This window comes from Felis catus, chromosome B1 (genome assembly GCF_018350175.1).
Source record: "Felis catus isolate Fca126 chromosome B1, F.catus_Fca126_mat1.0, whole genome shotgun sequence".
Classification (NCBI taxonomy): Eukaryota; Metazoa; Chordata; class Mammalia; order Carnivora; family Felidae; genus Felis; species Felis catus.
Genome location: NC_058371.1, coordinates 39,372,267 through 39,398,575, shown reverse-complemented (window position 1 = coordinate 39,398,575; position 26,309 = coordinate 39,372,267). Strand labels below are relative to the sequence as shown.

Genomic DNA, 26,309 nt, shown 5'->3' with positions numbered 1-26,309 from the left:
CACACACACACACACACACAAAAAGTGCGAGTTGCGGGGGGGGGGGGGGGAGCAGAGGGAGAGAGAGACACAGAATTGGAGAAGGCTCCAGGCTCTGAACTATCAGCACAAAGCTCAACCCAGGGCTTGAACGCACCAACTGTGAGATCATGACCTGAGCCGAAGTTGGATGCTTAACCGACGGAGCCACCCAGGCACTCCTAAATGACTAGAAATGTTTAAAATGTTATTGTTGTTATTAATAGACATTTAATTGAACTAGTGATTTTGAGAATGAATATATATATATTTTCTAAATCTTCTAATCAGAATTCAGTTGATTAATTACCCATTACAAGAAGTTCTGCTTTAAATAGTCGTTCAAGTCCCATGTTGGGCTCTGTGCTGACAGCTCAGAGCCTGGAACCTGCTTCAGATTCTGTGTCTCCCTCTCTCTCCACCCCTCCCCACTCATGCTCTGTCTCTCTGTCAAAAATAAATAAACATTAAAAAAATTTAAATAGTAATCAACCTTTATCCCATTTTTACTGCTTTCATTGGAACAGAAGTTGTAAATTATTAAGTTGTCTCAGACCATTGGTTCTGGAGATAGTTTAAGGAGCAGCTAGGATGATAAAGCCTTCTTTGAGGTGCTAGGAAAATACCCTTAAAATTTTTTTTGTAGGCTTTTTGAGATTTGGAAAGCCTAACTAATAATTTCATAAAAGTAATCATGAGACAGAATATTTCTTTTATTATTGATTATATGATGTCATTTACTTGTAGATAATAGGCACAGGCCTAATGATTTGGAAATAGGTTTAAAAATGTCAAATACATTAGAAACCAATCTCTTTATACATGTTCCTTTCCTTGCCACAGATGGCTTTATACATTTGCTATTCTTGTTTCTAACCACTCCTCTGGTCCTCGCTGCTAACTCTGTCCTCACTTACTTTAACCTGGCCACATCTTTTGGCCATGTCAGCCACCTCGTATATTTTAGCAAGTTTCTGGGATTTGAAGTTTCTTTTCTGGGGAAATATTGTGAAGTGCAGTGGTTATACACAAAATATATTGTTATAATCACCAAAACTGTTTGGATTACAAACTCCCTTCTTGAAGAGGAAAAACTATTGCCACATGCAGGATTAGTTCCAATGAACTGCCTATTATTATTATTTGATTTCTTCCAGGCATTTTTTATACCTCTTTAAACTGTCATTTTCCGTGCATTTTAGATATGTGTGAGTGAGTTTGGGTCACTTGGGGCTTTTCCATTTGTAATTCAATTTTCTATTCCTCCTGCCTTTAGTTATGCCAAGAAATAGTTCTTGGAGGATTGCATTTAGTCTTTGGCCCCTGGCTTAATGACTTCTGCAGGGTCTTGATCGGTGGTGTGTTTTCCACTTACACACTACCATCTACAGCCATGTGAGGGAGTGGCATTTGATTCCTCTGGAATTTGCTTCTTTATTATATAACTACTCTTATGCAGCTGAATATTATATACAGCTATGAACTTACTAATATCCGGTGTGATTTTTTCCCCCCAAATTTATTCTGTTTTTCACACGTCATGGACAAGGATACATTTTCATTATTATACTTACCCCAAATTTAGACCTTTGAAAGGAGAGATGACCAAATGCTGGACCTGAGTACCTCAGAGCAATTGGTTTGGTCTAGGGGCGAAGGCAAGGGGAGACTTGCCAGAAATTTTTGGAGGCTGTATTTGGGTTAACACTGAAGATTCTCTCTTTCCTCCCCTCATGGTTTTGAACATCTTATCATTTTGTTCTTCAGAAGAAGTTCCATTTATGTTTTGTTTTTCATATATATAATCTTTCCTCCTCAATTAGATTGCATATTCCTTTAAAATTTTCTTCTATACTCCCACAGCAAGGAGAATTAAAATATAGTTGCTCAGCAAATCAGAATTGAATGTTCTTCTGTACCCTCTATGTTGTTGATGTACAGAATGGCAAGATCCAATCTTTGCTCTTAAAGGGCTTACCATCTGTTAGAAAGATGTGAAGTACATAAAAATATATGATGTGAGACATGATATGAGCCTGAGAAAGATGAAATCAAAGTGCTTGAAGACTAATTGGGTTAGAATATATAGCAGTAGAGAGGAGCTTCATGAAGAATCTGGCCTCTTGAGTTAAGTCTCAAAGAAGGAGTAGGATTTGGAAAAGGGTCTATTAAAAGTTGGGAATGAAAAAGAAAAGACTACCATTTTAGGCAAAATTACAGTGTGAGCAAAGGTGTGGCACTTGGAAACAACCCAGTACAATTGACAAACAGCTTGTTCCTGACCTCAGTGGCACTAGAGAGAAGGCAGGGTATGTGTGCACACCGCCCTGGGGGGGGGGGGGTGGTTCCGAGTCTAGGCATGTGAGCTGATACCTAACTTTCTAGGCCACCTCTGCTAAGCGGTTAACCAGCCTGAACATGTGCAGCCATGGAGATGGAGAGCTCACCACCTCTTGAGGTACCAGCTGTCATCAGAGCATTCTTATCACTGGGCTCTGGTAGGAAGACTGGCAGGTGGGAGAAATCCAAATGGGAGGGACATAGAAAGGCAGCATGAAGAGGTTCCAGGTATGTATGTATGTATGTATGTATGTATTTATGGCTATTTATTTTTGAGAGAGGGAGCATGAGCGAGCACAAGCTGGGAAGGGGCAGAGAGAGAAGGAGAGAATCCTAAGCAGGCTCTGCACTGTCAGCACAGAGCCTGATGCGGGGTTCCAACTCACAAATGATGAAATTATGACCTGAGTTGAAACCAAGAGTCAGACACTTAACCAGCTGAACCACCCAGGTGCCCCTGTTTTTTAAAATCATGATTGAAGCTGTGAGTTTAGTAAAACCATAACGGCAGCTGTCCAGGAGGATGTGGGGTGGGAAACTCTTTTGTAGTGATCAGAACCTAAAGTAGAGAGATGTTTAAGGGAGTAGAAAAGAGAGGACATATGCAAAAGGCTTTTGTAGCATGGATAATGTTTTAGAAAATGCCAGATGAACCTGTTCTTGTTCCCAGTTAACCCCTAATTTTTGCTCGTTGCCCTACAGCTTTCCATCAATTGTAACTGGGATCTTTATTGTTTCTGGAGAAGGGTGGATACTGGCTGGATAAAACAGCCATGACTGGGCTTCTGGAATCAGAACGAAAGTTTATTTTAAGATCCATAGGGAGATAATCTGAGAGCAAGCATCTTCTATTTCCAAAAGCAAGGCTTTGCTGAGAGAAAGAAGGAAACAGCACAGCAACAAAAAAGGATCTGTGCTTTCCTAGGAGTCAAAGCTGACAGTCTAAACACAGAATTTATAGTAAACCATAGTGTCCATGCAGGATGTGACATCAGGACTGTTTTCTTGAGAATGGAAAAGAAAAACTCAGGCAGCGGCCAGAAAGTAGAGGGATTCTGAGGGGATTGGCTCTTCCTCTACTTCCAAGCACCTGTGCATTGGGGGGGGGGGGGAGGGAAGGCGTGGGCGAGAGAAACATTTGGGCACTATCTGCCAGAAAGGGGTTGAGCTCTGTACTAGACAGGGCCTGATGCAGAAACATTTGAATCTGATTGAAAAGAATCACTGGATTGCAGTGAGCACACCAGAACAGGATAGGATAGGCAGTTTGCTCCATGTAGACTTGGGGCATGAAAGCAAAGTTAAATTCAGTTATAGAAAATAAAGTTCTTTTCTTCTAAAGAAGTCATGTCATAGTTGACAAAAAATTTCACCTTGGCTACACTCTGAAGAGGTGAGGTGTTCAGGCCAGTTGCCTGGAGGTGAGTAAGCTTTTAACACCATTTCATACTTGAGAAACTTAGAGAAGGTCCGTGATTTGCCAGGGTTACTTAGTTGGTATGCGGTGGTGGGAAGGGTATGTGGAGATACCACTGAATCATAACTTTTGTCCAGAGAGATGTCAGAAATGATTTAGTCCATCCCTAGAATTTTCCCAAATTAGAAAAGTTAAATAAATGAAGTGATCCACTCTAAACTGTATTACCTGGTTAGGACTGAGCAGTGCTTTCTGGAGTTTCTTCACTAATCCAGTATATGTCTGATCAGCCTGGAAAAATTAATATCTATTGCATTTGACATCCGTTTCCTTTCTTAATTGTGTGTAGATATGAATGAATGTTCTGGCAGGCTGATTAAGTAATTACTTTATATTCATCTAGAAAGCTTGTGCTTTGGGGATTTAAGTTTTTCATCTCTAAAATAAAGACGATACATATCTGATCCCTCAGCAGCATGTCATGAGGATTTAGAAAATAACCTTGTCTGTGACAGGTTTCCGGCTTTATGGAGTTAGTCTAAGGTTTTTCGTTTCATTTAGTAGGAAGTGGCAGCTTTACCAAGTAACCACTGGTTTGGGTTCTTCGAACCCAGAGCATAGCTAAAGTTCCAGGCTTGAACTTGAGCCCAGCTGTCCTCAGTTACATGAAGTACAAGAGAGTAGGGCTCAGCCTCAGTCCAGCTGTGCTGGAAGCAGTAGCTTTACAGATGCTAGATTGCAGTGCAATGTTTGTGAACAAAACTGCTCTTCTCACTCATTTTGTGTGACTCTTATTTTCCCCAATGCCTTTCTCAGAATATCTTTGAGGTGAGATGTATAGTCTTGCAAACTTTGTGGATGATTGCCCTTTTCAGCCTCACCATTGGTTCCACAGTTTTTTGGAAGCAGTTTAGCATCTGAATTACGGTAAATGTTATATATTGCCATTATAATTTATAAGTGTAGAGACTGAACAAATAAATGCAAAGTCTATGACTTACCTTTGTTAGTAAAGCAAAGAATTGCAGATATAATGAAATTATGTGTATACATTTGGGGGTTTAGTGCATTGACACCATTTTCCCTTATCATCTTTTCATTCACTCCTGTTCTTGATACTTATAGTCAGTACTGGGGAAGTTCAGTTTGTGATGATAGTCAATTAAATGTTATTTGGGGCTCAAATCCTAAAGTCAAATGAAGCAGAAGGAAGCGGTTTCCTCTTCAAGGTTCAGCTCCTGCCCACTTGCCACCTGCCTTGAGCTGAGGCCTGGCGGTGTTGTCACTCAGGTGGATGTCATGGGCTTCTCCCCCATCGCACACCTTTCTGGCTGTTACTTGCCTTCTCACTCTTCTCCTGTGCAACTGAACTTCTTGAAAAAGTTTTCTGTACTCATTGTCTCAAATTCCTTCCTACTCTTGAATCCATACCACTATGTCATTCATACCCATCAGTCCACTAAACAAGTTTTCCACGGAGTTACCCGTGATCTCCATGTGGTTCGGCCCAGTGGTATGCTTTCAGGTCTCGGCTTACTGGATTTCTTAGCAGTATCTGACATGGTTCATCTTGTATCCTTCTTTTTAAAAGTATATTGTTAAAATTTTCAGACTTAAACATTTTATTAAGAGTGTGACAACTCCATAGACTCACCACCCAGTTTAAGAAATAAAATCCTAGCAACACTGATACTTATTTCCTTACAGAGCTTCCAAAGGCTTTGTTCCTCTCCCCAGTCACATTCAACTTCTCCACTCCTACAAGATAACTACTCTGCTGATCTTGGTGTTTGTGGGGTCTTAGAAGCTCTGAGTTCTATCAGTATCCTCCAGCCAAAGACCATTAGGAATGCAGTATTTGGATATGCTGGGTTTATTGTTCATCACAGCAGGTGAGAACACACACTGTGGAGAATCATGGGGTATCTCAGTAAAAGGTAGAGAGAACCTATTATATGGATTTGGGTTTTAGTTGGATGATTTACAAGAGAATCTGAAGAAGGGGACATTTGCTCTAGGGTAGATGCTGTCAGAGAGCAGGTGTAATTCTCTGATTAGGTATCTCAATAAATCTCACCTATATGGGGGGCTAGAATAAGGATAATGTAACTGGTAAGTTACATTACATTAAGTAGCTGTCAGTCATTTTGGCTGAGAAAGAGGTGTTTGATATTTTGTGGGTGACACGTTGACTTTGTTTTTGTCTGTGATTAGACAACATGATGAAGTAGACTTATTTTGTTTCTTTTATCATGGTCTCAGAATAACCTTGTCTGAGACTGGTATTCTTTGAGATGGTTTATGTCTAATAGGAGAATATGTGGCCTTGATAAGAGTGTTGGGGCAGCTTCTGAACATCAGGAATTGCTTTCTTTCTTTTACTTTCTTGTTTTTATTTTCCTTTCTCAGTTCTGAACAAGTTAAGAAACGATAGTCAGGCAGATGGAGACCAAAGTACCAGCTTAATTATAAGGTTAGTTTGGGGAATGTAGTTTGAGAATGTGGTGAAAATGAGCTTCCTAATATTGGACCAGGGATAGGCAGACTTCCCTGCTCAATCATGGATTGTACTGGAAATGCTTAGGCCGACCCACTCAAGGCCTTTGTCTCCAAGTTCATGACAGTACAGTGAACTCTAGGCTCTGGAAGTTCCTTCTCGGTCTTCTTTCACAAGTTCATTTCCCTTTCTTGGCCATTCAGAGTTGGAGTTTCTACAGATTCCGAACCAGATGTGCTTCTGACTCTATAGTTTCCCTAAGTTGTTTCATCCACTCTCAGGTTTTGATGACCATTTTATATTGATGACCCTAATCTGTATCTCCAGGCTAGACTTCCTCTCTGATAAGCTTATTCCCCATCTCCACCTGTATGTTTCAGAGCACTTCAACTTAACATGACCCAGGCCAAATTCATAATCTCCTCCCTAAATTCAGCATCCCAGGTTCCCACAACCTGATCCTACAGCTTTACCCCACATTCCAGCCACCACCATCCACCTGCACATTCTACATGCGCCATGTTGCTTCATGCCTTTAAGCTCTGCCATTCGGTTATTCCTGCTAAGAATACTCTTCCATTCTTTTTCTTCATTGCTATACTCTTCCTTCAAGGCCTATCTCACGTGTCATCTCCTACAGAAAGCCTTTTTGGAACCTTCTAGGCTGGATTGAATGCTCCTGCTCTATGTTGATCTCTTCTTACCTTTTGTTCCTCTATCATAGCAATTAATTTGTTCATTCATTTATCTGTTCATGTGTCTGTTTCCTTCACAATATCTTAAACTCCTTGAGGTCAGGAACTCTACTTTATTCATCTTTATATCTTGAGCTACATCTATATCTAAGTATCTGTACTTTGATCTTATGTCTATGTATCTATAGGTATATGGTTAGATACATATCTATATTGATAGACATGGGTAGATGTCTATCTATATTGGTAGATAGAGATAGATATCTAATACCTTGAATTAGACTTGGTACTTAATGAATATTCAGTAAATATTTGTTAAGCTCCTTATTGTCTAAAGACTTTGTTTAATATTTTTTCCGGTCCTGGATTGAACAGAGGTTTGGTAATTTTAGTATTGAAAAGAGTAAGCCAAGTATTTTCAAATCTGGTTATATTTTACTGTACTCGAGATGCATTTCAGTAAAGTAGTTATTTAGATTGAAGTTTCTAAAGTACACAACATTTTCCTATTAAATTACGTGGCATTTTCAGCAATGGTTTACTTTCATTTCTGACTAACTGTGTCACAGGTTGTGACTCCTAATAGTTTAAGTAATATAATTATCAGCCAAGTAAGCATTTTAATTTTGTCTATAGTTTTTATCTGTAAATCATAAATTTATCTATGATTTTAAAGTTAAGGGCCTTTGCAAAATGGCTACCCCACCCTCCTAGTGAAGGGAATGCAAGCATCTGGGATAGAAATGGGGCTCCTGTCTCTCAGTCCCATGTCCTTTCGCTAGAGCCCTGGTATTTCAGGGGACAGGTGGGTGGGAGGTGGGGAGTGGCTTTAGTGGGTCCTGCTGGCAGCAGAGAGGTGATGCCTCTGGTCTCACCCCACTGATGCTCACAAGGTGCTCAGTATTGGCTTTGAGTATTCCTGTGACTCAGCTACACTGTCAGGGCTAACTGCCCTGCTCTCAGTTGGCAACTTCCTTTTCAGTCTCTTACTACAACTTTCTGATCCAGGTTTATGGTGGTCTCAGCTCATCTTTTAGAGCCAGTCTGCATGCTGAGCAGTCTCTGCCAGCTGTCCCTCCTGTCTCTGAGGGGAGAGAGTGCTGAGTGTGGTTGTCTGGGCAGGGCTCTTCGAGGAAGGCCCCTCAGAACACCAGCACCAGGTTAAGGGATGGGTGCCGTATGTAGGATGGCACTGCTGAGGGGGAGGGGCAGGAGGAGCAAATTGCTGGGGGAGAGAGGCACGTGCCAATGATCTGAAAACAGACTTGATTAAATTGCAATTCCTATGTAAACAAGGATTTGTTTTTTTCTGATTATCGCCTCCTAATTTGGTTTTCTCGAGCAATATTTGAAATGTCTGCAAGTTCTTAGAGCCAGTCATAATGAAGATGAAAGCGGTAATGATAACCACCCATTGTGAGTATTTTCATTTGTACTCTGCAAAGCAGTTTCACATTTGTTTAAAGAAAATTGACTTATATTTCATTACCTTTGCAACTAGGATTGAGTGCCCTGGAAGAAGACTTGGGCCTGACAAATAAATTGGACAAAGAACACAGTTTCCATACCAAGGGGGTGCTTCCTTTCAGAATGGGGTCTGAAAATGTGGCCGGTTTGTGTTTGGCACTGTTTGTAGTTTTCTGAGGTCACTTCTGAGAGTGGGCGTGCTGCTTCACAAGTGTCTGCAGTGGAGATGGTCTCTTTGTGGTCTTTTCGGCTGCTTTTGTCTGATTCTTAAACAGTAGAATGTGTGACAAAGGTACCCTTCATTTTATTGTGATTTCGCTTATGCCAGTCATATCACTGAGCCAGAAAGTTAGAGATAAACATCTGCCAGGCGTTGGCAAGCAACAGTGTTAGCCCACTGCAGCTGAGGAAAGTCCTGAAAAATCTAAACTCATTATAGGCTTTTAATAGAGATAAAGTGATGTTCATTAAAAGCTGAACCCTCCTTAGACTCACTACTCCACAGAATAATTGCATTTATATCAATCTTGAGACCCATTAGCTTGGTGCCAAGAAAAGAATTCCAAGTCTTCTTTCTACACAGAAGGAGCTATATAAAAAATAAATAAGGCCTGTGGCAGGCTCCACTGCATTTATTTTCACCTTGCCCGGGGGCATCTGAAAAAGGATATTTGAACACTAAGAAACACGATCAGATCAAGAAAATTTTAGAAAAATATTAAATAACATCAATAAAATGGTGAATATTTAGAGTTCTAAATTTTTCCTTTTTTGAAATTAAGACAAGGTGCGTTAGTAGTGGGATTAGGGTGGGACTAGAAAACCCTTCATTAGATCTGCTATTTCATATCCATAATCATTTGGGATTCTCCCAAATGTCCCCCTTTCTATCTAATAAATAATATTCACCTTGAAAAGTTCATCTTAAAGTTCTCTGGCCCTTCCTACCAAAACAGTCCTTCTCTGCTCTGAGCCAGAGCAGCACTTTGTTTGCGATACTAATGATCGATCACAGTCCCCTAGTATCTCAGTTATTTTTATACCTGTCCCTCCCAGGGGACCGTTACCCTTGTGAGGACAATTGACCCTCTTCCTTATCCTTTACCAGAGTCTACATGCCCCTTTCACATAGTAGACATTCAATACACATTTGATGAATGGGTGGATAAAATTGATCTTAATTGGAACATTACTGCAGAATTTCAGAAAAAATTATTTTCTGTGTTCATGCTGTTATGGGGCATATGCTGCTTACGAGTCCTATGTGCCTTTCCTGTAAAGCCCGGTGGGTGCAGACCAAACACATGGTGGTTTCGGAACAGCTGCTCATCTGCCACAGGCACCTGCTGGGATGGGGGTCGCTGTAGCCTGGGACGAAACTCTGTTTGTTTTGCTCCTTTGACATTATGTAGTGCAGGTGTAGGAACCGTAGCAATTGTTGCAGACTCACGTACATCATCAGAAGGATAATATTCTAATTTATCTTTCAGGAAGAGGCATTCAATGCCCGTCTTGGGCAGCTTTGAACTGAGAGCTGTTATGGTAATGATGTATAGTCAAAGGAAGGAATCAGGGAACTCTTCTTACCAGAGACATTTTGAGGCCTTATTTTGGAAGCAGCTTTTATTGTTATTTGAAGTTTTCTTTTGAACCCCAGGAATATCTCTACTACCAGCAGGTGAAATCAGAACACTAGCATATTGATTCATATCATTTGGAGCTACTGGAAAATAGCATTTCAAAAGTATCCTAGGAAGTTCTGAGATTTCTCCCAAACAGTACCCTGCCATCCTTGTAATAGTGACTTGGCAGGTCTGATAGTCAAGTTAGGTCCGTGTGGTCAGTCCTCTGGTCAGAAAACTTTGTGGCTTGCGATCTCATGTCCACAGCCCTGAAATATGTTATCCTGAGGCCCAAACGGTGTTGAAGAAGCTAAAGAAAGCCACTCCTGTGTCCTTCCAGTGTGCCTGGACACTGAGCTAAGCCTTTCAATGCAACTGCCTTTTAAAACTCCCCTAATAACCTGGTGAGATCTGTACTATTTGGTATAAATGGGAGTTTGGGGAGAACTTTTCAGATTCATTACAGATTTCCCTTCCCTTCCCTTCCCTTCCCTTCCCTTCCCTTCCCTTCCCTTCCCTTCCCTTCCCTTCCCTTCCCTTCCCTTCCCTTTCTTTTCCTTTCTCCTTCCCTCCCTTCCTTTCTTCCTTCCTTCCTTCCTCCCTCCTTCCCTCTCTCTCTCCAAAGAAACACACAAACAAACAAACAAACAAACAAACAAACAAACTGGGCTTTGGGGGGATAGTAAGGATGTGAGAGAATTACTTTGATTTGAAACTTTGGAAGTATAGTTCAGAGGAAAGAGACCAGGAGTCTGGCACCCTGGGTCCTAGTTCTTTCTGACTGCTTTATGCCAGTGCGGTAAATGTGTATAAAATCAGCTATTCCTCCTTGGTTAATTTTTCTCATCAGTGAAACAATGTCAGTGTCAGGCTTATATCTATGGCTTCGGCCTTATTTTGGCTCACACTGATTTCATGTTAGCTTCATGCCAGGCCCTATGCCGAGCACTTCACATGCACTATCTCATTTACTCTCAGAAGGACCGTGGACCTCTCTGTGCTCCTGTGTTTGGGAAATAAAGGCTCGAGAAGCCAAATAACTGTAGGACTCAATAGTCTGCACCCTAGAACCTGTCCTCTCAACCACTGAGCTGTACCAATAGGGTAAAAGGGGATGAGATAGTGCTTCAAAGGGTCAAAACAAACATAAATGTGAAGTCTTATCAAGACACAGGAATTGGCATAGCAGGCACTTGCCTGTGCAGACAATTCGAAGAACACAGGCGGGGACCTCCTTCGGAAGGCCTCCCCCTCTATCTGTCATTCCATGGCTGTGTCCACATGTCCAAAACCAAACTCGTCTTTCTGCTAAATCTTCTCTTGAGTGTGTTGGCTTTTGCAATGGTAGCTCCAGCCTCCAAGTCACACAAGCTAAACCCTCGGCCTTGTTCTCGATGGACACTTTCTTTCCCTCATCTGATTGGTGTCCAAGTCCTGGAGGTGGTACCCAGGGATACTTCTTGAATCTGCCCTCCCCCATATTTAGTGCTGCTGCTTCCACATCCCTTAGAAACTGTAGTGGTGGAATGGCTCCTACCTGGCCTCTCTAATGCCAGTCTTCCCTCTCCAGCCCATCTCATCTGCCCATTTGCTAAAATTCAGTTCCGATCATGTGACTCTCTCATCTAAACACTTACATGGCTGTCTAACCATCACCTATAGAATAAAGTTTAAATCCCCTGTTGTGACACAAGGGCTGGTTATAGACTGCGAGGGCTGCTCTTATAAAATTTCGTGTTATAGACTGGTGGCTTAAGTAACAAGCATTGATTTGTCACAGTTCTGGAAGCCAGGAGTGTGAGATCAGCATGTCAGCATGGTCATATTCTGGTGAGAGCTGTCTTCTACATGGGGCTCCTTGTTATAAAACCTGTCCCAGCTCCTCTCCTGCCTCCTTCCCATCCAGCACTGTGAATGGTGTGGTCCTACATCAGCCTTCTCTCTGCTCTTCCCTGTTACCTTGAACACTCCTCTGTTGAGCATGTAGCAAACTATAGAGAAGCCTTGTAGCACAGTGATCAAGAGTAGAGACAACAGAGACATACTGCCTGGATTGGAAACCCAGTTCTGCCATTTCAGGCCAGGTGACTTGGGCAAATGACTAACTTCTGCCCCAATGTCTGCAAAATGGGTATGCTGTTAATGGAAACTGCCTCATAGGAGACATCAGAGAAGTTGGAGGAAGATGCATTTAGAGTGGAGTCCTAGATAGGCAATAGTTTACAGAAAGAGCATGGAATATTTTTTTTAACGCTTATTTATTTTTGAGACAGAGAGAGACAGAGCATGAACAGGGGAGGAGCAGAGAGAGAGGGAGACACAGAATCTGAAACAGGCTCCAGGCTCTGAGCTGTCAGCACAGAACCCGACGCGGGCCTTGAACTCACAGACTGTGAGATCATGACCTGAACCGATGTTGGACGCTTAACCGACCAAGCCACCCAGGCGCCCCAAGAGCATGGAATATTTTAAGAGTACTACAGAGAACATGTTAGTAGAATGCTACATAGTGTTAAACTGGAAGACAAACTTGGATTAAGAAAGTACTCTGTGCCATCTAGTTTAATGTATAAATAGGACAGTGTCTGTTACAGGTAACTTTCTTGATCGGAGCAATGTCTTGAAATAATTTTAGGTAATAATATCTTAATAATCAGTTAACCCCCTAGCAGGGACAGGCTTAGCACTGGCTGTTGGGAGTGGGCAGCTAGAAGAAGGGGTAGGGAAGGCTAGAAGAGGCGCTCATAGACGTGGTAGGGTGGGACAGAATCTTAAAAAACTACCTGCCATCAGCACAAGGTTTTATTTTTGTGAAAAGTACATCTTGTATTTGTGTAATGTTGGACATCCTCCTGTTAATTTTTTCTCTATTATTGGTTCTATTTCCAGATTGAGATGGAAGGCACAAAGAGAGAAGGCTTTGCTGATCTAGCTTCATGGGGTTTCTAAAATAATTCTGCACAATCCGTGCTTTCTCCAGTCTTGTTATGTAATAACCACTTTCTAAAAGCAAGCCCCTCATTTGTGTGCTGCTCTCTCCCTTACAGGTGGGGAGGGAAGAGGAGAACCGAAAGGTGGTAGGCTGTTTATCTCATCCAGCCTAAAAGTAGCAGTTTTCTTCTTAACCCTTCTTACCCCAAACATGCCAGCAGAACATGAGACTCATGTTTTGATTCATGAGAACAGCTGTCAGACCCTTTTGATTCAGGGTGTTTCCAGTGGTTTTTCCTTCAGGCCTTCGGATGCCAGATGGAGAGCCAGCAGCACGCATGCCCTTGTTTCATGAGACTGAAGTAGACCAGAGTCACACACGGCATGGGCTGACTGGTGCCCAGGACTGGGGGTGGGGGGAAGAATGACCCCCTCTCCCTGAGAAGGCAGCACGCACTAGCCATGAGAAGGCTACATATGCCAGAGAAAAACAGGCTTTGGCCAGCACCTGGGTCATAGCTATTTTCACTAAAGCAGGGAGTCCCCCCACTAAGGAGCCCAGGATGGAGAGGGGAGACAGTGCTGGGTATGTCCCCCAACTCTTGCCTTCGGGTCATAGTGCCATTTTTCACATTGAGAGACTGGTATCTATGGTCCACCTCTCTTTAGAGGCCTGTTTTGTCCTTTTCTAGGGCTTCCCCTGCTGCACGTGTTCTCAGCTTTCCTGCTCTTTCTCTGTGGCCCTGCTTGTGGGCATTGCCTCCCTTTGCTGGTTTTGTCTAATTCTACATGTTGTATAGCTCTGTCTACACCCTGCAATGTCAGGCTGATTGAAGTAGGTGACTGGTGGTGTTTGGGGATGTGGGGCTTGCTACCTATGCGGGAAAGTCACCGGTCTCCCCGAATCCCAGTTTCGTCATCTAGAGAACAGGCATCGATGATTCACATGTGGTTAGGTGAGACAGCAGGTAATGCAGGAGGCCTAGTGATTCTCCAGTGGCCCTCAGTGGCGCCCCCCCCTCCCCTTCCAGGGCTGCCCGAAAGGACACCAGTTCCCTGCCTCTGACCCAGGTGAGCACTTTTAGCTTGCTCTGGGAGCTGTGTGTCTAAAAATGTTTTAAAGCCATTAGGTGGTACGTGGTAGAGACATTTGGCAAACCTTATTTCGCATCTTTCTTCTCCTCTCTGCTAATAAGGTGCATGGATCATGTTATCAGGAAGAGAGAACTCCAGTTTCCTTCTTTGTGCTGCCCTCACTATAACTAAAGTGGGGCCCATCCCACCCTGCAGCCACCTCAGCCTTCATCGCATGGCGTGATATGATTCACACCTCTGACCTTACCTCGGAACTGATATTTACCACTCAGCAACTGTGCCTGGCATCTGCTTAGGGCCCTATGCTTATTACTTAGCTAGAAGGTACTTGGCTTCCAGCATTTCTCACTTTTAATTAATCCCCTCCTTGTTAATTAACAGCGTGCATTTCCCTGGAAGCTGTGCTGTGTGACCTTGGGACATGGTCTCCCCAGGAGGTGTGTTTCCCTGAGTCTCCACTGATGCCAGGGCTGACTTTGGCCTGCATGTGAGGTTATTAGTTGGCACATGGTGCATGGCCATTGCATGGGCATCTCCTTGTGCCATGCTTGGGAGGACAGAAGTGAGAAATCGGTGTTTGGCAGGAAAGAATTCCATAGTGTTGCCAGCCAGCACCAGCATCTTGACTGACCAAGAGATGGTCTCTTTTACTCCTTTCGAAGAAGAACATCTTTCAGTTGATTAAAAATTCTGCTTGCTAGAGTGCTTTTTAGTTGAGCTGTCTTAAACCTGATATGTAGCTATAAGTTCCTGGCATTTGTTTGGAAGCACTGAAGTGTTGCAGAGGTATTTTTTCCCAGCCCCAACTGTGGGGCCAGAGCAAGGCTCACGCTGGGCATGGCTGGGACTGGCATTATTTCTAGTGATAGTGTTAGTTTGCATAGCTGGTAAGGGATGTGGAAGTGCAAACCACAGCTAAATGGGGAGGTACAAAAATTATATAGAAACAGTGCTTAATGGCACATCTGAGGGGCTGGACAAGCTCATAAATAAGAAGGCTCATTATGAGTTAAGAAGCAAGAAAAATTGGATATGCTGGGTGCAGAATGAGGAACGGGCCTCAGCAAGCAGTTCAGGATTATTAAAGGTGATGGGCAGGATAGCCTAGTGGGTAAGAGCAGCGTTTTGGCACCAGACCAAACTGGATTTGAAACCGGGCTGGGCCACTTGCCAGCTGTGTACTCTGGGAAAATTGCTTCACTACTCTAAGTCTCAGTTTCTTTATCTTTAATGGGGGATAATACGACTTAGCTCGTAAGATTATTTTGAGGATTAAATGAGATAATGTTTATAAAGTGCTTAGTGTGATGTCTGGCCCAAAGTAAATGCTCAGTAAGTGGTTGTAATTATGAGCAATGAAGGGTATTGGAGGCCTGGTTTCAGGGTGCAGGGCGGCTCCCCCAGCCGCGGAGAGCCCTGTGGGACTGAGCCGGAGAGGGAGACGAGGCAGGTCTCTCTCTGTGGCATCTTGGCAGCTGACTCAGCCCTGCATATATGCTTGAGACTCCTTCCTGCTGGGAAAAGGTTCTCTTTAGGCTTACTCTGAGTCCCTTGAGGATTGCCTCAAGTGCTAGGGGCCCTTCTCTCTTATCACTCTGCAGGCTCCATGGCTGCCACCTATGCTGATTGACCCCCTGATACTCTCCTTGAAACAAGGTTGGAGGTAACAAGGGGGGGCAAGGGGCGGGGAGAATGGTAAATCTGTGCATATTCAGGAAGCCCCTCTCTATCAGTTCTTCTCTTCGAAGCATCGCCAGCAAATTATAAACCGAAATCAAAACAAGAGACTTAGACCTGTTTCCTGAGTTGTTGGCATGTGCAGTTGTGATTAACTTCTGTGCCTTCTTTTTCCAACTAGCAGATCCCAATTTCTTTTACCACATTTCATTTTTTGTGCTTCAAAGTAGGGAAAAAGGAATCAGGATGATTCTTTTAGGAGACCAATGTGGAGTTGAGAGGGTGGGAGGGTACTCTCAAGTAAGAAGTTTTCAACTGATAAGTAATCATCCCCATTCCTTTGGCCCCTCTGTGCTGGTCGCTGGAGAATGTGTTCTCAGAGCCAGATTATAGGGAAGACCTCACAGAACAGACCCTCAAGGGTCATCTTGAAGGCCAAGTCTAAGTTCTCTGGGAAGAGAAGGAAGTGTGTTCCTGGCAGAGACCTGGCAGTGGTCTGGGCATGTGGTCTGGAGGCAGGTACTGGGGACCCTGGGATGGAGTCGGTGTGGTCCAGAGGCAGGACAGTCCCTCTAAGAAGGGAACAGCAAGGCTTCCCTGGGCTCTGGAATTCTCTGTTGACTGGAGCCCATGGAAATGAAGCACAATCAGGAGCTAGGTCCCTGCGGGTGCCCAGGAAGGGTCATCAAGGTGAGAAAACAAAAAAATTTTATATTTCATTATTTTAAGAGTACTGTTTTGGGAGTATATAATACAACAATACTGTAAAACTTGTATGTAACTTCTAAATGAGTAATTTTCCATACTTACATATATGTCAAAAGTTACTTATTGCCTGGAATGTGGTATTACGTTTGATAAATTTGGAGACTGCTGATCTTGAGTGCCAAGGTCAGAGGAAGAGAGCAGCAAAACTGCCAGCATGACCGAGGCCACAGTCCATGTATACTCCTTTCTGTGTGAAGGCATAGTCCCAGGCCCAGGCCAGGTAGCCGGTGTCAGGGAGAAATGCTTCAGATTCTTTATGGCCAATTCGACAGATCACTCTGGGTGTTTGATTGTCAACTTGGCATGGAAGCCCTGTTCGCATTCTGGGATTCGGCTTCAGCACCTCTTCATTCTTGGACAGTGATAACCGGCCTGCTTCTCTCCCTGCTTCGGGTGTAGGTTCACTATCAGGAGCATAGCTGAGGTTATCCTCGGCATTTGGCACTAGAATAGGTGCTGACTAAAGACTCACGGAAAAAAGTAACCTGCATTCCAGAAAGCTCTGGCCCCTGAGAAATCTTGCTCTAACGCTTCCAGGTGGATGTGGTTTAGGGAGATTCCGAGCCCTTATGCTCATTTTCAGGCCATTTTAACTTCTTTGCAAGTACCTCAACCCTAAACTAACTGTGCGCAAGAGGCAGATGATTGTGGACTCAACGAAACAGTTGCAGGAGTTAGTTGTATATCCTCATTTCCTTTAAGAGAAGGCAGATGGAACAAACTTAGAAAAGTCTGTAAACAGAATGGACTGGGAGGAGGCGCTGTGAGCTTTAGGGTTTTTCAGCTCTCGTACGGCTTTTATCTGTTTTCTGTTGAATTTTGCAGAATTGTGCTCTACTTCTGCCATATGTTATCGGTCACTCATATCAAATCCACAGTATGATGTAGGAGGCAAACACAGAGCTATGAAAATCCAGAGGGAGACAATGTTGAGGGTCACACTGGAAGCTGGCCACCATGCCCTGCACAGAAGAGTCAGCCTGAAGTGGAAGAAATTACCAAGAAGCCATGTGTTTGAGTAAAGCTTACAGTGTTAGATACATTTATATCACATACACATTTTTTAGAGCATTTGGAAGCTCTCTGAATAAGAATCTGTACTTGATGCCTTTTCCACACATGTCCAGGATGGTATGTTTATCCAAGAGATATAACCTCAATTTGTGTTCTATTAGTACGGCTAATCCTTTGACCGAAGGTTAGCTTATGCCCTTGCCGTGAAAGAGCTGATTGTCTGTCCCAGAGTGGAAGAGACTCACACGGCAGCACTGGGGCTTTGGTCTACCACTTCCTGGCCCAGTAGACACTGCTTGTTTTTTCCCCCATCAACCCTTTTGGCTGTGCCTGCACACAGGGTGGGGTGTCTTGTAGAATTTATTGCCACTCCTTGAATAGTTTCCTTTATCACTCACAAGGTCTGTCATTGTAGTGTATAGTGCTGCCTGACCTGGTCTCACCATGAAACCACTGTCCTTTCTGCCTCTGCTGACCCTGAATGCATTTCATCAGTGGGGCCTGTTCTGGAGTCCTTGGTGATTTATAAGCATCTTGTGGCCATTAATAGACACATCTTGGCAGGCTCTCTGTCATAGTATACAGCTCTCATGACCAAAGTGTTCACTGGAATCTGTAGAGTGAAGTTCACATACCCATCCTAATAACCACTTCTGTCCTAGTCATAGAATTTCTAATTTCCACTGTCTCCATTTGGAGTAAGTATTGGACTCTGGCCCAAAGTTAGGCTTGTCTTGGTTTTAGCCTCCAAGAGCTTCTGCTCTAAGGTGAAATGATACCCGCAGCCACTTGGCTATTTTATCTTAACAAATATTGTTGATTCTACCATTTATTTTAAGTTCGAAGCTTGTCATTTTATTTTTTTTTAATTTTTTTAATGTTTATTTTTGAGACAGAGAGAGACAGAACATGAACGGGGGAGGGTCAGAGAGAGAGGGAGACACAGAATCTGAAGCAGGCTCCAGGCTCTGAGCTGTCAGCACAGAGCCCGATGCAGGGCTCGAACCCACGAACTGTGAAATCATGACCTGAGCTGAAGTTGGACGCCCAACCAACTGAGCCACCCAGGCGCCCCCGAAGCTTGTCATTTTAAAATTTATTATTTTATTCTTCTCAACACTCCTGTTTTCCATATACATTTGGTAGGTGGGAGCATGGCATTAATTTATTTTAATGGTGTTTGCCTATTTGGGGCTTGCAGTCATTTAAGAAAGCTTTAAGCACAGTATAAACCTGCTGGTGCTGGAATTTATGCCTGGTTCATCTTCTCCTGTAACATCTTATAGGAGTGCATTCAACATAGAGGGTGCTTAATAACTATTTAAGTATGGTAACAGCAGTATTGTAGATGGAGTACACCGTGATTCTGACCTACTGCTGGGTTATTTGGAGATTTGAGTGATGTCCTGGATGCTTTCTGGTCCCAGCAGGATGTCAGAGCCATCAGATAACTTGTACCTAGAATCTGAGAAACCCACTCCATTGCTGGATGCCTTGGCACAGGCCCGGTATGTCTTTCAGACTCTCTGGCTTAAACGTTCAGAAAGTGCTGTAGATTCCGTAAACAATCCTCCATCTACATACTCCAGGGAGAAAGCTATTAGGGTGATTCTGGCCCATCGATGATGGAACACCAGTCTGCACTGAGAATGCTTTTCCATTCTGAGAGTTTGGGGAATAACCTTGCTTTAGGTGGGCTCAGACCTGGGTGGATACTAGAAAACATTGCTCTTCAGCATTGTTTTGCCTTTGTAGTAGACTACAAAGAAGCCTTTACCCTGTGGTTTTGTTGCCCAGGAATTGCAAGACTGGTAGCAAGACCATTGTGCTTGGATAGTCCCTTCATTCTCGTCAATAAATTCAGTGTTTTGGACAAGATGTATCACAGAATCATCCTTGGGGAGTTGACCAGGGCCAGGAAAGTATTGAGGAGAGCAATTAGTAAAGACAGACATTTAAAAATGTAAGTGGTAAGAGAGGCACCTGACTGGCTCAGTTGGTAGAGCATGTGACTCTTTATCTTGGGGTGTGAGGTTGAGCCCTATATTGGCTGTAGAGATTAAAAAAATGAAATCTTAAAAAAAAGATTTAAAAAATGTCAGTGGCAAGAAATCTGATGAACACAAGGATCTTCTGTGATTAAAAAAAAAAAAAGAATACGCATCTCTCTTCCCCCCAATATTCTAAAATTGGTTATTGACAGCACTCCAGCTTGCTCTCCACTCCTTCCCTGTTCCCATATACCCCCAAAGACTGAACTAGTCTAAAATCTGGATGCCTTTTCTAAGTTTTAAAAATAGTAGAACAATGCTGCTGTGATCACATAAAGCTATATTTTCACTGTCACCTCTAACTTGTAGTAGTCCTTGGTAATTACATGGTGCTTTCCATCTGTAGGTCTGTAAACACATGATAAATGTTAACTCTTAATTCTCCTAACACCCCTGTAAAGATAGGGAGAGATTGCAAGGTGCCTTTTAGCTCGATGTTGGGTCTGGTTTACCTCCAGGCTTAGCTCAATGGTTTGGTCTGGTCTCATTGAGGTGTTCTTTCCTGTATGTGGAAGAGCTGGTGAAAGTAACATGTGCTCTTATGAATGACGTTCTGTGCTGCCAGATGAAAATGCTGAAGTCTCCGGAGAAGCAAGAAGCATAAGCCTCCTGACTTCAGGAAGCGTACACTCTGAGCCTCTACAGTTTCACCAGTTGTTACTGTTTTGATTATGGATTAGATCGCAAGAAGAGTTAGAAAACATTTTGTCTGTTAAAGGATGTAGAACTTTGTTTCTGACATGTAATATCTGCTCCTGACATTTAAAAGGAAAAATTCATCACTTCTTCTTTGGCAGTAATTTTTATGGCTTTTTGTTATTTCTTTTCAAGAGTTATTTCTTCCTAGGATCTGTTTTTTTGTCCTTTTACATCTTGAAGAGTGGAATTTCAAATAACCTTGGAATTTACACCAGTGAAATTCACAAGCTGGGCTGGACTTCAAAAAGCTTTACAGAACCGAACAAAGTAATTATTGTACAGTTTTAAATTTCTTTAGCCATGGCTTTAATATATTGCTTCGTTAAGCAAATGATTTCAATTTATTATGCAAATGTAGCAATTATTCCATTAAAAAAATCTGTTAGAAAGATGGCCCACTTTGCTTCCGTGGCACAATAAGTAATGTTGAATGTCTCATTTTTGTTTTTTGATTTGCTTATTTTGTCTTTAATGACACCCATTTAAAGTAAAAGTCTTTAAAATGGTAGAATAACGTGATAACATGTCTTCACTCGTAATTTGATACTTGGATATAATGAGTTCATCTGAGAGATTTCATTAAAAACAGCAAGGTGCCTGAATACCAAAGCTGAGATGTTTTTAATCACAGAATTATAGTAATTATACAAATCCCAAGATTTTCATCAGACAGAAAAGGCTTCCCGGGCTAAACATGCACTTTAAACTTAGCACTAATAACTGTGTATTGTTATAAATTATAGGAGAGAGACTCCTTGGGCCAAGGGGAATATTGGAATTGAATTTTTAAGGAAAATTGAGAAACAAACTATTTTGGTAACATAATGGTACATGTAAGAGGCACATCACAAGCGTAATAGAAGAAGAATTCTCTTTGTGCAAGAGACATAGCAGGTGAATATCAGATAAAGTTAATGAGGCTGTTATTGTTTACTATATTGTCAGCATCGAGAGAATGCTAGAAGGAACATCTCTGTCTTCTCCCAGGGGTCCTGAAGTTGCTAATCGACAGGAGTCTTACTTCCAGCCAGTAAATGGGACAGACCACCAGTAAATTAGATGATTAGTGACTCAGAATCTGGATTTTATGGGTTGGATGAAGACTCTCTAAAGAATAATTTTGTCATTGTGGGAATTATTTAAAATGTCAAATTTTTATAAAATGGCCAGGACATAGTACCCTCAGGGAGCTTGCTTTTAAGATAAGTTATATAAAAAGATGCACCTGAGAAGATTTTATAAAAATCTCCCTAAGACAGAAAGTTTATTTGATCTATTTTCCACTTACCATTATTTCTCTCTGTTTTCTGGCTCAGATAGATGGGTAGGGGGAGATGAGCAAAGGGGATTGAGGAGGAAGGGAGAACATTGAAGCAGTGTGCTCTGGGGTGTCCACAATGGGTGGAGGAGGAAGGAAGGGAGCCTGGGGGAAATGGAGAAGGCAAGTTAGGTTGGCTTCTCGTTTGTTACAAATGGTTTGGAGTTGAGATGCAGAGCATGTATTCAAATGGAAGGCTCTGTAATCTGTCTGGGTATTTTTGATGATCAGTCAGGACACAGAATTCCTTCTAGGGGCTAGAGCAGAGACATGCCTAGGATTTCAGTCCTAACAAGACAGGTATTTCTGGTCTCTGTTCTCCCAACCGTATCCCTTTCTATGGTAAACTTATCATCCCCTGTCTGCAAGCATGATTGGAGAGTTCGCCGGAACAATGGTCCCCAGATTCCATCTTAATATGTTATCATCCACATTTACTATTTGCATATTTCAAGCTCCAGGTTCTTCCCCACCTCCTCATTGGGGAGTTTGAAGACCATTTTGTCAGCTTTCAGCCCTGCCAAGAATGAGTGCACACAGGTGAGAGCATGTAGGCTCACCTTTTGCATCCATCAGTGCTGGGCGGGCCCTGGATGGAGAAGGCCCTGCCTGCAATTTCAGTTTCATTAAAGTTTCGCTTTTACCATTTTATTTTTTTATTATTCTTATTTTGTAATCTTTATTTAATTTTGAGAGAGAGAGAGATGGAGTGTGAGCAGGGGAGGAACAGAGAGAGGGGGAGACACAGAATCCGAAGTAGGCTCCAGTCTCTGAGCAGTCAGTACAAAGCCCGATGTGGGCTGGAACTCATTAACCTTGAGATCATGACCTGAGCTGAAGTCGGTTGCTCAACCGACTGAGCCACCCAGTCGCCCCTAGCTTTTCCCCTTTTAGTCATCAAAATAATATGTGCCACTGCGGGAAATTTATAAGATACAGAAAAATCTAGAGAAGCAAGGAAAATCACCATTAATGCTTTCACTCAGAGGGAATTCACATTTTGCCATATTTCCTTCCAGTCTTTTTCCTGCATCTTTTGTTTTTTATGTGCACTCATCTACAAATGAATGTTTGTATTCTGATTTAGAAACATTTAACAATATTTAATCCCCTGGCATAAACATTTTCTGTAAACCTCATGGGAAGTCTATTGAATGTTGATTGCCACAGAGAGCATAAAGACGTTACTGTCTTTTAAGAGTTATTGTCATTTGGTCTCTTCCCAGGTCCCCTATTGTGGTCTGCTGCACGTCTGGGAGGCTATGATGGGAATGAGTGTGAAAAGCTGGAGGTTTCACCTAACTCGTTGCTCCTGCCTGGAAGATCATCCTTTAGAAGTAGGAAAAGTGCTCCACGCGGTGGCTGACTTCAAGGGACCAGACACATTGTAGAAAGAAATGGATGAAAGCAGCTTGGGGGCTCCAGACACACGCTCCCTGCGGTCTAGTCCAGGGAAGCCCTTCTGAGGCGCCCTGGCATTCTGGAATGTCGCCAGTTCTGGACACATGGCCAATTCCTGAGTGATGATGGTTCGCCGGGGGTTGCTTGCGTGGGTGTCTCGAGTAGTGCTTTTGCTGGTGCTGCTCTGCTGCGCCGTCTCCGTCCTCTACATGCTGGCCTGCACTCCGAAGGGTGACGAGGAGCAGCTGGGGCTGCCCAGGGCTAACGGCCCCACGGGCAAGGAGGGGTACCAGGCCGCGCTGCAGGAGTGGGAGGAACAGCATCGCAACTACATCAGCAGTCTCAAGAGGCAGATTGCGCAGCTCAAGGAGGAGCTGCAGGAGAGGAGCGAGCGGCTCAAGAATGCGCAGTATCACCCCAGCGACGCTGTGGGCCTGGGGCTGGATCAGGGCCCCCCAGAGAAAACGCAGGCAGACCTTCTGGCCTTCCTGCACTCCCAGGTGGACAAGGCGGAGGTGCACACCGGCGTCAAGCTGGCCACCGAGTATGCTGCTGTGCCTTTCGATAGCTTCACTCTGCAGAAGGTGTACCAGCTGGAGACGGGCCTGACCCGCCACCCCGAAGAGAAACCCGTGAGGAAAGACAAGCGGGATGAACTGGTGGAAGCCATTGAATCGGCCGTGGAGACCCTGAACGGCCCTGCGGACGGCAGCCCCAGTCGGCGCCCCTACTCGGCCTCGGATTTCATAGAAGGTTGGCAAGTTTGTGGATTGGGGTGGGAAGGAGAAGGAAGGGCATCTGAGTCCAGGTACCCAGGCGGGTCACCGCAGCGGGAAGCGGGTGTCTGGCTTTGGCAATGACTGGCAGAGGGTGAGCCACAGCAAAGGCACATAGTGTGGGTTTGTATTTCTCAGAGACAGCCGTTTTACTTACTTTCTCATGAAAGCCATGTTTATTGAGTGGACAGGTTCGTTGTTCCCTGGCAGAAGAAGGGAGTTCTTGTGTTCATTAGGAAGGAAGGAAGGAAGGAAGGAAGGAAGGAAGGAAGGAAGGAAGGAAGGAAGGAAGGGAGGAAGGAAGGAAGGAAGAAAAAGAAATAGAAAAAATATTGAAACCCAAACAGAGGATGATAGGCAGTTTTAATTGATCTGTTCCCTGGGCCCTTCTCCTGGAGATCTGGCCTGGGTATCGGGCCCATGAACAGAACTGCAAACACGTGGTCTACAGCACTTAACATTTGCCAGACACTGTTCTGGGAACTTTATATTTACTAATTCACTTTTTCTTCTTAATGACCCTATGAGGAGGGATGAAGATTGAGTTCAGATTAATTAAGTAAATCGCCCAAGGTTGTGCCGTTAGCCAGGATTTGAGTCTGGGAAGTCTGATTCCCGAGTCCCCATCCTTAACCACTAGCTTATATTGTACAGTCACAGCACATGAAAACTAGTGACATGAATGGCTTAGCTTTTTTTTCATGGGCACAGAACAGCCAAATATTAGTTTGTGTGTGATTGTGTCTACTTGGAGGAGAAATTGGCCTTGTCTAGTTTCTTGGAAGTTTCATTAGTATCTTCTTGCCAACTTTTCCACTGTTACTGGGGCAAAAATCAACTAATAATTTGGGAGAGGAAATAACTTCCGAGGGCATCCACCTCTCCCTCCTGTTTCTGGAGAGAATCTACTTCAACTTCTCAGACGTGTGGCTGTGTCCACTATTACCTTACTCCCAATAACGACCCTCTCGTTGCCTGCAAGCAAGACAGAGTCTGTTTAGTCATATCAAAATGGCTCTCACTGCTATGTATGCCTGTTCTCTTTGGACACTTCCCCGTCTTATGATTTTTTTCCACTTTATATGTGAACCATAAACTCATGTAATTTTGGTAATCATTTTCATATACCTAGAGCCAGGTAAAGAAATCTTGTACAAGATCAAGCTTTTTGGTCATCAGGATGTTTTTGTTGTTACTCATTTATATGAGGTATGAAAAATACCTAGCACATTTGGCAGCTAGCAAGTACAAGCACATGCTGGGCACTCAGTAAGAATTCAAAATATCATGATGTCGTAGCAGCACATTTTATAGCGCTTTGAAGTTTATGAAATGTTTCCACATACAATATCTTACTGGTGGACCCCCAGGGAAAGTCATAAACATCCTTAAAAAGCAAATCCTGGTTGCCACTCGCCCTGGAGAATGCCACAAGAGCTACCCACATACAAAGCACTTTCAAAAGAACTTGGTTATAAGTTAACGCCTGCCGTTTGGAATGTTGGCCCTTGTGATTTTTCATATACATTCATATTTGAAACCTCTGCTTTTCTGTGTACAGTGTCTTTGATACACAAGGCCTGTTATTCTCAGTCAGCAGTGACATAGGCCCCCTACCCCTGAATTTATTTGCATTGAGATATGGCTGACTTTCTGTTAGAGACACTGTTATCCTAGCTACCCAGTGTTGCTCGCATGTGCAGCACACAGCCTGTGTTTTAAGGCAGATCAACCCACACATACCTTCCAGATTTGGTGAAAGTCTAGTGGGCTGTTTTCTTAGGATGAGTGAATAGACACACACTTTAGATACATTTATACATATTTAACTGTCATAAGTACAATTTATTTCATTTTTTTTTTGTTCTTACCACAAAAGATTGTGGTGGCAATCTTTTGTATTCTGAGGAAATAGGGTAGTTTGAAAAAATCCACTAGTCCGAGGAAGCTTCAGGAAGGTCGAGTCAAAGTCTACATATGGAGCAACTTTCAATTAGCAATAATCGCGCCTCGGATAAACCTCATTGGCTACGATACTGCCACTGCGCAAAGCTTGGAGCAACTTTCAAATAGTGATGTTCCAGAGCAAAGTGGGAATCCTGTTACTATGAGAATTTGGTCCCAACTGGCCCCTTGGTCAGGAGGTTATAATTCATGATTCTAGGATCAGAATTGTGGCTGGACTGGATTACATTTGAGGACCTTTGTAATCCTGGTTCCTGATTTTTTGATCTACACACAGTCAAGGGGAAAGAAGACAATGGAAAAGGTCTGATTTGAAATCTGTTTTCTATGAGTTAGAACAAGTGATGAGACCTTATAAGGGTGAAATAGGTCTTTGAAGTAACTTATTTGGGTTTCTAAATATAACCGTAGAGAGATTGATTTTGTGTTTGGGGTATCAGTAGTCCAGAAGTTAGAGTGATTTAGTAAAAGTCAATGGGAAAATTTTAGGTCTCCCACACTCAGTTCTAAACAAAGGTAACTGATCTGCTGAACCTGGAACGAGAATGGGGATTCTTT

At 43.1% G+C, this 26,309-nt stretch overlaps 1 protein-coding gene and 1 pseudogene across 10 annotated transcripts in view; one reads left to right on the top strand and one right to left on the bottom strand.

The window, feature by feature from the left end:
- CSGALNACT1 (chondroitin sulfate N-acetylgalactosaminyltransferase 1) overlaps nt 1-26,309 on the top strand; it is a 347,804-nt gene that overhangs the window by 230,915 nt on the left and 90,580 nt on the right. For 8 of the 10 annotated variants that reach the window (XM_023252542.2, XM_023252543.2, XM_045055452.1 and 5 more), the window contains one exon: nt 22,836-23,763. In XM_023252542.2, the coding sequence (XP_023108310.1) occupies nt 23,133-23,763 (631 nt within the window). In that variant the 5' untranslated portion in view covers nt 22,836-23,132. Of the gene's footprint in view, nt 1-20,423; nt 20,559-22,835; nt 23,764-26,309 lie in introns of all 10 variants that reach the window. The other 2 variants (XM_023252544.2, XM_045055455.1) reach the window with 1 other exon arrangement.
- Nucleotides 25,655-25,840, bottom strand: LOC111560386 (annotated as a pseudogene).